Source organism: Saimiri boliviensis, chromosome 1 (assembly GCF_048565385.1).
Source record: "Saimiri boliviensis isolate mSaiBol1 chromosome 1, mSaiBol1.pri, whole genome shotgun sequence".
Taxonomy (NCBI): Eukaryota; Metazoa; Chordata; class Mammalia; order Primates; family Cebidae; genus Saimiri; species Saimiri boliviensis.
This window is the reverse complement of record NC_133449.1, coordinates 90,743,991-90,759,532: the sequence shown is the minus strand read 5'-3', so window position 1 is coordinate 90,759,532 and position 15,542 is coordinate 90,743,991. Positions and strand designations below refer to the sequence as shown.

Sequence of the window (15,542 nt, the reverse complement as noted above, 5' to 3'; positions counted from 1 at the left end):
AAAAAAAAAAAAAAAAAAAAATCTGAAAAGGGCCCGGTGGCTCACGCCTATAATCCCAGCACAGCGGGAGGCTGAGGTGGGTGGATCACCTGAGGTTGGGAGTGCAAGACCACCCTGACCAACATGGAGAAACCCTGTCTCTATTAAAAATACAAAAGAAATTATTCTGGCGCATGCCTGTAATCCTAGCTACCCAGGAGGTGAGGCAAGAAAATCGCTTTAACCCAGAAAGCAGAGGTTGCAGTGATCCAAGATCGCCCCATTGCACTCCAGCCTGGGCAACAAGAATAAAACTCTATCTCAAAAAAGAAAGGTCTCGAAATCTGTTAAGAGTATGAAATTAGGCCGGGCGCAGTGGCTTACACCTGTAATCACAGAACTTTGGGAGGCCGAGGTGGGCATATCACGAGGTCAGTAGATGGAGACTACCTTGGCTAACACAGTGAAACCCATCTCTACTAAAAATACAAAAAATTAGCCAGGCATTGTGGCATGCACCTGTAGTCCTAGCTACTCAGGAGGCTGAGGCAGGAGAATCACCTGAACCCTAATAAAAGTGAAAATAAAACATATCAAAATCTGCGGAATAAAACTAAAGCTGTGCATAGAGGAAAATTCATTTTCTTCATCACCTAGAATTACCATACAGCATGGTTTACCCTTGTGAATATACTTAGTCACTTTTTATTTTTCAAGCCAAGTCTCTGATACAATATGGATAGACTTTGATCTTTAATTTACATCAGGCGTCCCCAAACTTTTAACACAGGGGGCCAGTTCACTGTCCCTCAGACCGTTGGAGGGCCGCCACATACTGTGCTCCTCTCACTGACCACCAATGAAAGAGGTGCCCGTTCCTCTTCCATTGTGTGGCGGGGGGCCAGATAAATGGCTTCAGGGGGCCGCATGCGGCCCGCGGGCCGTAGTTTGGGGACGCCTGATTTACACCATGTTATAGAACTATTGCTGCAGTCAGTTATATTTAAATTAATAAAGAATTATCAGGCAAAAAAAAAAAAAGCATATATTAGAAAGGAGAAAATTTCACCGGGCGCGGTGGCTCAAGCCTGTAATCCCAGCACTTTGGGAGGCCGAGGCGGGTGGATCACGAGGTCGAGAGATCGAGACCATCCTGGTCAACATGGTGAAACCCCGTCTCTACTAAAAATACAAAAAACTAGCTGGGCGTGGTGGCGCGTGCCTGTAATCCCAGCTACTCAGGAGGCTGAGGCAGGAGAATTGCCTGAGCCCAGGAGGCGGAGGTTGCGGTGAGCCGAGACCGCGCCATTGCACTCCAGCCTGGGTAACAAGAGCGAAAACTCCGTCTCAAAAAAAAAAAAAAAAAAAAAAAAAGAAAGGAGAAAATTTCAAATCAAGCATCCAAGCTCCTCCTTTGAGATCGAAGAACAGAAAAAGGGCAAAATAAACCCAAAGCAAGCAAAGTAGAAGAGGAAATATAGAAGGAAATAATTCTTAAGAATAAAGATCAGAAATCAATGATATTGAAAACAAAAACAATAGAAGTCAATGAAATGAAAAGCTGGTTCTTTAAAAAGATGGATTAGCCAGGCGCGGTGGCTCAAGCCTGTAATCCAAGCACTTTGGGAGGCTGAGGCGGGTGGATCACGAAGTCAAGAGATCTAGACCATCCTGGTCAACATGGTGAAACCCTGTCTCTACTAAAAATACAAAAAATTAGCTGGGCATGGTGGCGCATGCCTGTAATCCCAGCCTGAACCCAGGAGGCGGAGGTTGCGGTGAGCCGAGATCGCGCCATTGCACTCCAGCCTGGGTAACAAGAGCAAAACTCCATCTCAAAAAAAAAAAAAAAAAGATGGATTCAATTGACAAACTACTAGCAAGATTGACAAAAGCAGACACACAAATTACCAGTATCATGAATGAAACAGAGATATCGCTACAGATCCTGAAGACATCGAAAGGATAATAAGGGAATACCATAGCCAACACTATTCACATCAATTTGACAACTTAGAAGGAATGAATCAATTCCTCAAAAACCACAAATTACCACAACTCACCTAGTAAGAAATAATATAAACTGCCTGGTAACTACTGAGGAAATTTAAATTTGCAACTTTAAAACTCCCAAAACATAAATTTTCAAGCCCAGATAATTTCATTCAAGAATCCTGCCAAGTATTTAAAAAATTAACACCAATTCTATACAATCTCTTTCAGGAAATGTAAAAGGAGGCCAAGCATGGTAGCTCACACTTGTAATCCCAGAAATTTGTGAGGCCAAGATGGGTGGATCACCTGAGGTCTCGAGTTCGAGATCAGCCTGACCAACACGGAGAAACCCCATCTCTTTAAAAAATGTAAAATTAGCCAAGAGTGGTGGCACATGCCTGTATGGCTACTCAGGAGGCTGAGGCAGGAGAATCACTTGAACACAGGAGGCAGAGGATGCAGTGAGCCGAGATTGCACCATTGTGGTCCAGCCTGGGCAACAAGAGTGAAACTCTATCTCAAAAAGAAAAGAAAATGGAAAGGGGAACACTTATTCCCAATACATTTTATGAAGCTAGCATTACTCTGATACCAAGACTAAGATAGTACATAAGCCGGGCGCGGTGGCTCAAGCCTGTAATCCCAGCACTTTGGGAGGCCGAGGCGGGTGGATCACGAGGTCGAGAGATCGAGACCATCCTGGTCAACATAGTGAAACCCCGTCTCTACTAAAAATACAAAAAAAACTAGCTGGGCGTGGTGGCGCGTGCCTGTAATTCCAGCTACTTAGGAGGCTGAGGCAGGAGAATTGCCTGATCCCAGGAGGCGGAGGTTGCGGTGAGCCGAGATCGCGCCATTGCACTCCAGCCTGGGTAACAAGAGCGAAACTCTGTCTCAAAAAAAAAAAAAAAAAAAAAAAAAAAAGATAGTACATAAAACCTACAGAACATAACTCTCATGAACTTGATAAAGAGCATCTATAAAAAAAAAACTCCTGCTATGATGAAAGAATGCATTTCCCCAACATCAGAAATAAAGCAAGGAGTTCTGCTCTCACCACCGTTATTGAACATAGTACTAGAATCTAGACAATACAACACACAACACGAGAAGGCTGAAAATAAAAGGCAGACAGATAAAGGAAGAAATAAAACTGTTCTTGTTTGTGAATAATATGACTGTCCAATGGGAAAATCCCAAGGAATCTAAAGGAATCCCAACTCCTAAAATAAATGAATTTAGCAAAGTCACAGCATATAAAATAGAAAAATCAACTATTTCTATGTACTAACAAAGAATTTTGTGAATAATGAAATTAAAAAATAGTATCAGTGGGCCGGGCATGGTGGCTCAAGCCTGTAATCCCAGCACTCTGGGAGGCCGAGGCGGTTGGATCACAAGGTCAAGAGATCGAGACCATCCTGGTCAACATGGTGAAACCCCGTCTCTACTAAAAATACTAAAAATTAGCTGGGCATGGTGGTGTGTGCCTGTAATCCCAGCTACTCAGGAGGCTGAGGCAGGAGAATTGCCTGAACCAGGGAGGCGGAGGTTGCGGTGAGCCGAGATCGCGCCATTGCACTCCAGCCTGGGTAACAAGAGCAAAACTCCATCCCAAAAAAAAAAAAAAAATAGTATCAGTAACAAATATTCAAAAAATTAAGTACCTAGGTATAAATCTAACAAAATATACGCAGGAGTTATATGCTGATGACTGCCTAATGACAATAAAAGAAATCAGCCGGGCGCGGTGGCTCAAGCCTGTAATCCCAGCACTTTGGGAGGCCGAGGCGGGTGGATCACGAGGTCGAGAGATCGAGACCATCCTGGTCAACATGGTGAAACCCCGTCTCTACTAAAAGTGCAAAAAATTAGCTGGGCATGGTTGCACGTGCCTGTAATCCCAGCTACTCAGGAGGCTGAGGCAGGAGAATTGCCTGAGCCCAGGAGGCGGAGGTTGCGGTGAGCCGAGATCGCGCCATTGCACTCCAGCCTGGGTAACAAGGGCGAAACTCCAACTCAAAAAATAAATAAATAAATAAATAAATAAATAAATAAATAAATAAATAAAATAAAAGAAATCAAAGAATTAGCCAGGTGCAGTGGCAGGCACCTGTAATCCCAGCTACTTGTGAGGCTGAGGCAGGAGAATCGCTTGAACCTGAGGAAGTGAAGGTTACAGTGAGCTGAGATTGTACCATTGTACTCTAGCCTGGGCGACAGATTAAGACTGTCTCAAAAAAAAATAAAAGTAAGTCAAAGAATACATTAAAAAATAAGAGAAATATTATGTAGATGAGTTGGAAGATTCAACATAGTAAAGCTATCAATTCTCCCTAATTTGATAAACAGATTTAATGTAATTCCTCTCAAAAGCCCAACAAAATTCATTTTTTTCTTTTTTTTTTTGAGACAGAGTTTTGCTCTTGTTGCCCAGGCTGGAGTGCAATGGCATGATCTTGGCTCACCACAACCTCTACCTCCAGGGTTCAAGCGATTCTCCTGCCTCAGCCTCCCAAGTAGCTAGGATTACAGGCATGTGCTGCCATGCTCAGCTAGTTTTGTATTTTTAACAGAGATGGAATTTCTCCCTGTTGGTTAGGCTGGTCTCATACTCCCCACCTCAGGTTATCCACCCACCAGCCTCCCAAAGTGCTGGGATTACAGGTGTGAGCCACAGCATCCCAACAGACAAGACAATTCTAAAACATACAGAAAGTTCACAGAATTCGAATAGCTAAAAATTTGTGGGGGGAGAAATAAAATGAGAGAAATCAATCCACCTTACTTCAGACTTACACAGCTACAGGAATCAAGTTTGTGTGCTAATAGAGAACCCAGAAATAGACCAAAACAGACTCACACAAATATAACCAACTGACTTTTGACAAAAGTGCATCAACAATTCAATAAAGGAAAGGGAGCCTATTCAACAAATGGTGCTGGAGCAACTGGACATCCACAGGCTAAAAAGTTGCTCTTAATCTAAATCTGACATCTAACAGAAAAATTAACTCAAAATGGGTCATGACTTAAATGTAAAACAAACTATAAAACTTTTAGAAAAAAATAAGAGAAAATCTTCAGAATCCAAGGTTAGGCAGAGTTCTTGACACCAAAAGCACAATCTATAAGAGGAAAAAATGATCAACTTCAACAAAATTTAAAACTTTTGCTTTGCAAAAGACCCTCTTAGAAGATGAAAAGATAAACCACAGACTGAGAGAAAAGAAAACCTGAGAAAGGACTAGAATCTAGCGTATCTAAAAAACTTTAAAAGCAACAGAAAAAAAAAAATCTAGAAAACAGGCAACACGTTGGAAGGCTGAGATGGGAGGATTGCTTGAGCCCAGGAGTTTGAGACCAGCCTGGGCAACATGGTCACATCCTCACCTCTACAAAAATACAAAATTAGCCAGGCGTGGTGTTATGTTCCTATAGTCCTAGCTACTTGGGGTGGCTGAGACGGAAGGATCGCTTGAGCCCAGGAGGTGGAGGCTGAGGCTGCAGTGAGCCATGTTGGCACCACTGCAATGTAGCCTGGGTGACAACATGAGAAATGCAAGTTAAAATTACCATTATGTGTCACTAAACACCTATAAGAATGGCTAAATTAAAAATAAGGACAACACCAAATGTCGGTGAGGATGTGCAGAAACCGGATTTCTCATACTCTTCTAGTGGGGATGGAAAATAATACGGCCATTCTGGGAAAATTTGACAGTTTCTTATAAAACTAAGCATGCAACTACCATATGACCCAACAATTGTATTCCTGGGCATCTAGCCCAGAGAACTAAAGACTTATGCTTACATTATGAGTTACTGTACATGAATGTTCATAGCAGCTTTAGTCCCAATAGCCAAAAACTGAAAACAACCTAGATGTCCTTCAAACTGCGGCACAATCATACCATGGAATACTACCTCAGCAAACTAGATACACGCAACAACCTGGATGAATCTCCAGAACTTTGCTGAGTAAAAAAAAAAAAAAAAAATCCAATTTAGGTTACTAACTGGGTGATTCCGTTATATTAAGTCTTGGAATGACAAAATTATAGGAATAAAAAACGAATTACTGATTGTCTGGCGTTAAGGAGGAGGTGGGGCAGCAAAGAAGTGAGTGTGGTTATAAAAAGGCAATATGGGATCCTCCTGGTTCTGGGAACATCCTTTAACTTCACTGTACCAATCAATGACAATATCCTGGCTGTGGTATTGTACTATGGGTTTGCAAGATATTGAGTAAAGCTGGGTAAAGGGTACAGGGTTCTCACTATACTGTATTATTTCTTACAACTGCATATAAATCTACAATTAACGAAAAATAAAATTTAATTCGAAAATAAGTAAAGTTAGCCTCAAAGCAAAGTAAGTACAATTAAAAAGATATCTAACATCACCTAAATGAAGTGTTCTCTTCTGTTCAAGTGTGTTTGGATAGATCTCTATGAATCAGAGTTTATAAAACACACCTTCCTCATCAGCACCCCTCAATTTTCCCTCACTCACATGCACACAAACACAGCAACTGAGACAAGGCGGTCCAGAGAGAAAAACTGAGATTTCTTTAAATACAGGACAGAATAAAGAGAGGGAGAAAAGTCCTTGTCCAGTCTCTATAAAACAAACCAACGGTGTCACTGTGGACAGATCCGCTACTCAGCCTACAATTTCAACTGTTTCTACAATTTAAACTTCTCCCGTAGGAGGCTGCTTAGTGGAGTAGTTCACAAACTTTTTGGTCTCCAGTCTCCAAAGAGCTTTTGTTTACATAGATTACAACCAATGATGTTTATAGTATCAGAAACTTAAAGGGAGAATTTGTTTTTAAGAATACACAAAGACATACTCCCTCGGCCCTCCAAAAGGTGGTGAGATCATTCCACATCACGGAGCCTTTGGAAAACTCGATGTACACGACTTTGGTACTATTATGAAAATAGTTGTAAACAAACTTTGAAAACCGCTGGCTTACTAGCAAGCAAGATAAATATGCAAAGGTAACTGGTAAGGTTCAAAATACTGAACAAACGCATCGTTTTAGAGTACAAAAGTGTCACGGAGGGGGAAAAAAAAAAAGGTTCGAAATCATAATGGAGGAAAACTCGGACGACCACACCGTTTGGTAAAACGGGAGCGCTTCTGAAAAGCCAGGGAAGCCGGGCTTTCTCCTAAGGTCAGGAAGGCTCGGAAATGCTCACTGCTGTAAAAGATGACCGCTACTGAATCCGTCCGCACCGCACCTCCAATACCGTTATAGCCGTGAGACCCACAGTCACCGTTACGGATTGAACTTTTGGCAAAGACCGGGAAGCAGTGCAAGAAGAAGTCCCCCAACGTCCCCACGCTGCCGCCGCGCCCCTCGAGTCGGGGTCCGACCGCGCCCAGGCTCCGCGGAGGATCCTCTCCCGCCCAAAGCACCCAGCCGCCGCGGAAGCCTGGGCGGGCGGGGCCCGAGGGGACGCGGATCACAATCCCCGACCGGACGAAGCGACCGGCGGGCCGGGGAAGTCCCGCGGGCGCTGGGGAGCGCAGGACAGGGGCCCCGGCTTCGGCGGGACTCACCAAGTGCCGCGCCACCTCGGAGGATGCCATGGTTGCGGGCGGGGCTGAGGCGAAGCGGCGGTGTCAGCCCGGCCCCGAGCTGCTGGTCTTGGCGACGGCGGCCAGAAAGCCGGAGGTATGCGCTAACGGGCGGGGCGCGCGGCACGGGGTGGGACCGCCTCGTAGACAGTGAAGGGACAAGGGCGGGGCCTAGAAGGCGGCCTCGGGAGGCGGGGAACGGGAATGGGGACCGCGGGGCGGGGTCGGGGCGGACGCCCTACGGAACACGCTGAGCGTTTGGCGCGCGCGAAGCAAGCCCGTTGCAGGAGCTGCCTAGACGCCTCAGAGGACTGAGCGTCAGTGTAGGGGCGGGCAGAAAGAGAGCGGCGACTCCAGAAAGAGGGCGCGAGGAATGAAGGCGGAGACTGCAGAGCAGTGATTGCAGCCCTGCAAGGCCGGAAGTGGGCGGACCCTAGAGCGGGACCGCCTAGTTAGGTGTGGCCGGGACCGTGGGGAGCGGAAGTGGGCGTGGCCTGGTGGCGTGGGCGCAGGGTGGGGGTGCGGGGGGCGTGTCCGCTCGGGAACGGCCCAGTGAGGCGGTGGCCGAGTCTTCTGGCCGCAGACGCGGAGGTGGGTGGCCAGTTGAGCTCGCCAGACTCCATCGCCGTCGGGAGCCAGCCTCTGGGAGCCCGCCGCGATGGGACCGGGCTGAGCGTCCCGCTGGCGGGGCAGCAGCGCGGTCCAGGATGGAGGGGTCGGCGGAGCGAGGCCCGGAGGCGGACCCGGGCCTCGAGGCGGCGCTGGGCCCTGAGGCGGTGCTGCGCTTCCTGGCGGAGCGCGGGGGCCGGGCCCGGCACGCCGAGCTGGTGCAGCACTTCAAGGATGCCTTAGGCGGCGAACCCGAGCAGCGCGCCCGTGCCCGTACGCGCTTCAAGGAGCTAGTGAACGCAGTGGCCACGGTGCGCGTCGATCCCGCCGACGGCGCCAAGTACGTGCACCTCAAGAAGAGGTTCTGTGTCGGGCCGCCGGCGCCAGCCGGGGACCCTCCTCGAATCCAGGTGACCGCCGAGCCTGAGGCCCCCGACGGCCCGGCCGGGCCCGAGGTGCGCGATCCGCTCCCCGCCGCAGCGGTCCCGGAGGCGCACCCCGAACGGGGCCTCGAGCCTCGCGAGGGGGAGCCTCCGGCCGCTGCGCACAGGCCGCCCCTGAGCGCCGGGGCTCCCTGGAAGAACTCGCGGCGCGACGTGCAGCCCCTACCCCGGACGCCGGCCCCGGGACCTGGCGAGGACCTGGAGCCCCCGCCCCATGGCTGCGAGGAGGCGGACAGGGGCAGCTCTCTTGGGGGGGTCATCGCGCCGAGGCCGTCCCTCCAGAATTTCCGCGACCTGGTGATGGGCAGCTCCCCGCAGCTGAAGAGGAGCGTGGGTCTCGCGGGCAGCAGCCCGGGCAGCTCCTCCGGGGGAGGACGCAGCAGAGGCGGGGGCGACTCAGACAGCGCATCGGTGGCCTCGTCCGTGGAGGAGGAGAGCAGCGGCGGGGGCTCCGTGACGCTGGACCCCCTGGAGCACGCCTGGATGCTCTCTGCCTCCGATGGCAAGTGGGACAACCTGGAGGGCTTGCTGACCTGCGATCCCAGTCTGCTGTTCAAACGGGACTTCATTACTGGCTTCACCTGCCTGCATTGGGCGGCCAAGCACGGAAGGCAGGAGCTTCTGGCCATGCTAGTCAACTTCGCCAACAAGCACCAGCTGCCGGTGAATATCAACGCCAGGACGAGCGGGGGTTACACGGCCCTGCATTTGGCAGCCATGCACGGGAACATAGAGGTGGTGAAGCTGCTGGTGGGGGCCTACGACGCCGATGTGGAAATCAGGGACTACAGTGGGAAAAAGGCCTCCCAGTACCTGAGTCAGAGCATCGCGGAGGAGATCAAGAACCTGGTGGGAGCTCTGGAGGAGGAAGACGGGGAAAATGCCGCGGGCAGCGGCAGTGGGCGCTGGAGGCTTTCAAAGGTGCTTCCCTCGCACCTCATCACCTACAAATTCTCACACCCCTTAGAAGATGGAGGAGACCATCATCATCACCACCACCACCACCACCACCACCACCACCATCACCACTCTGCTGAGGGGTGGGTCGGAGGCAAAGCCAAGGATCCAGGGCGCAAAGCCTCGGGCAGCTCTAGTGGACGTATAAAACCCAGACTCAACAAAATCCGCTTCAGAACCCAGATTGTCCACACCACACTCTCTTTCAGGGACTCAGAACAGCCACAGGAGGATGTCGAGGATGAGGAGGAAGTAGAGGAGGAACGATCTGTTAAAGGCCGCTCGTCCTCCTTCAAATTGAGACCAAAGTCCAATGTATTTGGGTAAAAATGGTTTCTTTTAGAAAATGCAAAGACTTGTCTTCAGAAATTCAATAGTAGGTGTTGTAAGTAAATGAGACTAGAAAGACAAGGTAAATTATGCATTCTTACTTGAGGGATTGGAATGGATGGGGCGGAGTTCCCTTCAAGCTAGGCTTCTGGGGAAAGTGAATTTCTTTTTAAGAGGTTCATTATACCTTGACCTGTGCCTCTTCTCTGCCCTGGAGTCGGTTTCTGGAGACTAGAAATGGACCTGAATTGGGGGAACAGAATGAATGAATGAAAGAGTACATTTACTTTAACCATTCCTGGATGCCTGCAAAATAAGGAATAGTGCACTTTTATGTATCTGATTTTATAAGGGGTTACTCTTTCAAGAGCAACAAAAAAACGGAAATTGTAATGAAACCGGTAGTATTTGTAAGTGTGAAAACAACTTACTGCCCCGTTTTTTTACTAATTTGCGTATTAAGGTACTACTGAAGGTTAGATCAGAGTTGAAATGCAAAAATACTAATTAGAGAATAATGTGAATAAAATGAGAATTCCCTTGATATTTTATGTGTATTGTAAGTCACAGTTCAATTATTTTTTTAAAAGCAGTTTCAGTTTTAATTACTGAACTGAAGAAACAGGCAATATTTACTTCTGTGGTATGGTTTCCACCGAACTATCTCTAACACTACTATTAAGGTACACCAGTGTTAAGGTACACTAATAACGGCACAAAATTTTATTTAAGGAAGATAGCACTTGCAACCTATGGTACTTTTAAATAAAATGTTGCCTCTTGTTCTGATTCTCACTAGTTTGTGTTACTATTCTAAAAGTTTGAATTTGCTGGGGTTTTTATTTTGAGGATCATATAACCATTGTTCTATTTGGCATAACCCTATTTAATGGTACTTAGAGCTGAATTACTTACAGAAACTGTTTCTGGTTTCAATAATTAGCACAAATTGGCCTAAGATTACCCCATATTTCTATGAAGTAATTATTAAACAACTTAATCATTCTCACATAAGATACACCTTATTTTAATATATTAGTAGTCACTATGACTTGTAGCAATGTTGCATATGTTTAAAATCCTGAACTTAATTTTCCAACCTTTTCTTGACAATTAGATACCTGTCTTGTAGTTACTGAAAATCTGTGTAGAAAAATCTATCTGGTTAAAATGGCACTTTATAAAAGGAAATAGAGAAGAGATGGGACTAGTTATATATTTAAATGCTGCTGGCTATTAAATTCCTTTGTATGTAAATGAAAAATACCATTCATTAAAGACTTATTTAAGTGTGGTTCTTAATTATATTTCATTCATTTATATTAGAGTAAATGGCTTCATAATTACTTTAAAATTTAACCCACAAGCATATTAAATCTGTTTAAGATTAGAAACCATTTTTGAGAGGGACTAATTTAAGCAAGTACTTCTCCTTTAATCTTAGGTTCGTGTAATTGCAGAAACCTAATTACCTACAGCCTGCAGGATGAATGGACACATGTGTGAACTGCACAGAGCAATTCATAGAAATTTGTAACAAGTTTGTGACATCTCTGTCTAGATGGTCATTGAATTTGTGTAAAGATGGATGAAAGGTCGGATGTGGTGTCTCACACCTGTAATCCCAGCACTTTCCAGGGGCTGAGGCAGGTAGATCACTTGAGACCAGGAGTTCAAGACCAGTCTGGCCAACATGGCAAAAACCCATCTCTACTAAAAATACAAAAATTAGCCAGGTGTGGTAGTGCACACCTGTAGTCCCAGCTACTCAGGAGACTGAGGCATGAAAATCACTTAAACCCAGGAGGTGGAGGTTGCAGTGAGCCAAGATCATGCCACTGTATCCGACCCTGGGCAAAAGTGAGACTCTTGTCTCAAATATGAAAATACAAAATATATAAACTCCGTTTGCGTGCCTTTTGTAGGATTTTGGATGTGAATGAATTGTGTATATTTGAGAAGCACTTTTATCCATATATGTGGGTGAAAAACCAATCTAATTTTGTAAAAATAGGCTCCTGGAAGGTGAAAAGCAGTTATTGTTCTAAATCTATACATGTTCTGCCTGTATCTAGTGCAGAAAAAGCTATAACGTCCCGTTGAATCTTAAATTTCATAGACATGTAAAGCTAAAGTAACTAAAGAATAGATGCAGGCTGGGTGTGGTGGCTCACACCTGTAATCATAGCACTTTGGGAGTCTGAGGTGGGTGGATCACCTGAGGTCAGGAGTTCAAGACCAGCCTGGCCATCATGGTGAAACCCTATCTTTAAAAAAAAAAAAGAATAGATGCTTAATTGGCTGGTCACAGTGGTTCACGCCTGTAATCCTGCTCAAGGTGGGCAGATCACTTGAGATCGGGAGTTCAAGATCAGCCTGACCAACCAACATGGAGAAACCTGGTCTCTGCTAAAAATGCAAAATTAGCCCGGTGGCACATGACTGTAATTCCAGCTATTCCATAGCCTGAGGCAGAAGAATTGCTTGAAGTTGGGAGACAGAGGTTGCAGTGAGCCAAGATCCTGCCATAGCGCTCCAGCCTGGGCACCCAACAGCAAAACTCCATCTCAAAACAACAACAACAAAATAATAGATGCTTCAGAACCATCAGAAGGTTCTGGTGAACAGTCAGTATTAATCTCTTAAATGTATATGTTGATTACTAATTACATAAAATCTATAATTTGCTAGGTCTTTAGAGATTGAGTCAATATGTCATTTACCATGGTTTTCTCCCCTAAAGGCTTTAACTTTTCTGATAAAACAATATTTTTTAAAAACCCATTCCTGAGGGGAACTACTTCTAGCATTCCTGTCATGATGTGCTTGTGTACAGTAAGTAGCATTTTTGGCTACTTAACTATATTCGTCTTGTTTTTCAGTTTCCAGTCAAGATTATAAAAAGCAAATGATTGATACAATTTGATGTTCATAGAGTTGTGCTTACCTTTAATGGAAAAATGTAAGTCAGATACTTAGATGTTTATTGATAGGAGACTATATGGTTAAAAAACCCAAGTATGTCCATATGTTTCTTATAAGGTAACACTTGAAATTAGTGAGTGTCACATTTCTCTTTACTTTCATGATATGTAAAATGCAGCTCAATTATATAACATGAATATCTGGTACCAGCTTTTTCATGCCTGAAATCTTGGAGTCTAGGTTGCCTTGTCTATTACTGTTTTTTTAAATAAGTGATATTTGGGAGATTGTAAGGTTTGTTTTGTCAAAATAAAAGGTTCACAGAATTTTTCTCTGAATTGTTTAAATTTCTGTCTGCCTTTAGGCTTTTTACATATATTGTGTTTTTCAGTTCACAGAATGCTTTTTGAAGTTTCAGTTTATTTGACTTTTTTCCTATCCCTTAAGATTATGGGACATATATTCCTGACTTACAGATAAGAAAATGAAGGTTAGTGGTTGTTCAGGTTGTCACATAGTAAACGGCTGTTAGTAAGATCTTAAGAGTCAGTGCTTTCTCACAGCGTTATCTTTTCTGCATGTTGAATTGCCATATTTTTAGCAAAACTGTAGTTTGGCACCAGTGATGGAGGAATCAACTTGGAGAAAAGGTAATACCTCTACCACTACCTAAAAAAATGCTGTATGGATTGTACACACAACATCTGCCATAAACTCTTCCTACCCAGGGCTGACTTCAAGACAAGTGTAGGAATACCTTTTTTCATTTCTCAACCTCTGTCAAGCTTTGAGAGTTAATGAATTAATTTCCTCATCAAGGCTGCCTGTGATCTGTATTTTTAGCAAAATTCAACTCTTGAATGGCAAAGGGATGTGGTACTCCTTGGAGTAATTGCCCACTATTGCTCTCTCTGGGAGCTCCCACCATGATGTTTTATGACAACCCATAAAATATTTTTCAGGGTAACTGAAAGACTAGCTAAGTATTTTGTTTTTCTAGAATGACTTCTTTCCTTAGAAATGCATGTCTTGGTTGGGCGTAGTGGCTCACGCTCACGCCTGTAATCCCAGCACATTGGGAGGCTGAGGTGGGCAGATCAAGAGGGCAGGAGTTCGAGACCAGCCTGACCAACATGGTAAAACCCCGTCTCTACTAAAAATACAAAATTAGCTGGGCATGGTGGTGCACGCCTGTAATCCCAACTACTCAGGAGGCTGAGGCCGGAGAATTGCTTGAACCCAGGAGACAGAGGTTGCAGTAAGCCAAGATCACGCCATTGCCCTCCTGCCCGGGCAACAAGAGCAAAACTGTCTCAAAAAAAAAAAGCACATGTCTTAAAAGGATTTATTAAGCAGTTACAGATATTTTTTAAATTTTCCTAGTAAGGCCGGGCGCGGTGGCTCAAGCCTGTAATCCCAGCACTTTGGGAGGCCGAGGCGGGTGGATCACAAGGTCGAGAGATCGAGACCAACCTGGTCAACATGGTGAAACCCCGTCTCTACTAAAAATACAAAAAATTAGCTGGGCATGGTGGTGTGTGCCTGTAATCCCAGCTACTCAGGAGGCTGAGGCAGGAGAATTGCCTGAACCCAGGAGGCGGAGGTTGCGGTGAGCCGAGATCGCGCCATTGCACTCCAGCCTGGGTAACAAGAGCGAAACTCCTTCTCAAAAAAAAAAAAAAAAAAAAAAAAAATTTTCCTAGTAAACATTATTTTTATTTTGCTAAGTCAAATAGTATTTTGGAGGATTTTTTTTATTTTTTTGAGATGGAGTCTTGTTCTGTTACCAGGCAGGAGTGCAGTGGCACGATCTCAGCTCACTGAAACCTTTTCCTCCTGGGTTCAAGCAATTCCCCTGAGTCAGCCTCCCAGCTAGCTGGGACTACAGGCGTGCACTACCATGCCCAGCTAACTTTTGTATTTTTAGTAGAGATGGGGTTTCACTATGTTGGCCAAGATGGTCTCGATCTACTGACCTCATGATCTGCCTGCCTCGGCCTCCCGAAATGCTGGGATTACAGGCATGAGCCACCACACCTGGCCTGGAGTTTCTTACATGGTTAATTCCAGAATTAAATACTTGGAATTTGGCCGGGCGCGGTGGCTCAAGCCTGCCTGTAATCCCAGCACTTTGGGAGGCCGAGGCGGGTGGATCACAAGGTCAAGAGATCAAGACCATCCTGGTCAACATGGTGAAACCCCATCTCTACTAAAAATACAAAAAATTAGCTGGGCGTGGTGGCGCATGCCTGTAATCCCAGCTACTCAGGAGGCTGAGGCAGGAGAATTGCTTGAACCCAGGAGGCGGAGGTTGCGGTGAGCCGAGATCGCACCATTGTACTCCAGCCTGGGTAACAAGAGTGAAACTCCGTCTCAAAAAAATAAATAAATAAATAAATAAATACTTGGAATTTACTATAAACCAGTATTCCTTCCATGATTACTCAAGTCTTCATAAATCACTGAATATTAGAGGGCTGGAAGATGACTGTACAGGAACTTGTTTCTCAAGATACAGGAGTCATGTGATTCACATAACTACCTGCTTTTTCCCTGAAGAACACTATACTTCCTTCTCAATCTTTAAATGTCAGTTTCATATCAGTAAGTAGCTTTCTCATTCTGTTAATTAATAGCCTATTTTTCCACATCGATGCATTGGTAAGGAATGTGTGAGAAATGTTCCACCCTTATACAGCACCTAGCATGTTGAAG

General features: G+C 45.4%; 2 protein-coding genes across 3 annotated transcripts in view; one reads left to right on the top strand and one right to left on the bottom strand.

Moving 5' to 3' along the window:
- The window catches only part of SEPTIN10 (septin 10), an 82,829-nt gene extending 75,087 nt beyond the window's left edge, over positions 1-7,742 (bottom strand). The window contains exon 1 of one of the 2 annotated variants that reach the window (XM_039459857.2): positions 7,546-7,742. In XM_039459857.2, the coding sequence (XP_039315791.2) occupies positions 7,546-7,575 (30 nt within the window). In that variant the 5' untranslated portion in view covers positions 7,576-7,742. The remainder of the gene's footprint in view (positions 1-7,545) is intronic. The other variant, XM_039459831.2, reaches the window with a different exon arrangement.
- A 300-nt stretch (positions 7,743-8,042) lies between these two features.
- SOWAHC (sosondowah ankyrin repeat domain family member C) lies at positions 8,043-13,165 on the top strand. Its single transcript, XM_003922760.4, has one exon. It carries the CDS (start codon positions 8,271-8,273, stop codon positions 9,897-9,899), a length of 1,629 nt encoding a protein of 542 aa, XP_003922809.3. The 5' UTR covers positions 8,043-8,270; the 3' UTR covers positions 9,900-13,165.
- The last annotated feature ends 2,377 nt before the right edge of the window (positions 13,166-15,542 follow it).

Excerpts from the sequence above, each read along its gene's own strand:
- SOWAHC (XM_003922760.4), top strand. The coding sequence starts at position 8,271 with ATGGAGGGGTCGGCGGAGCGAGGCCCGGAGGCGGACCCGGGCCTCGAG.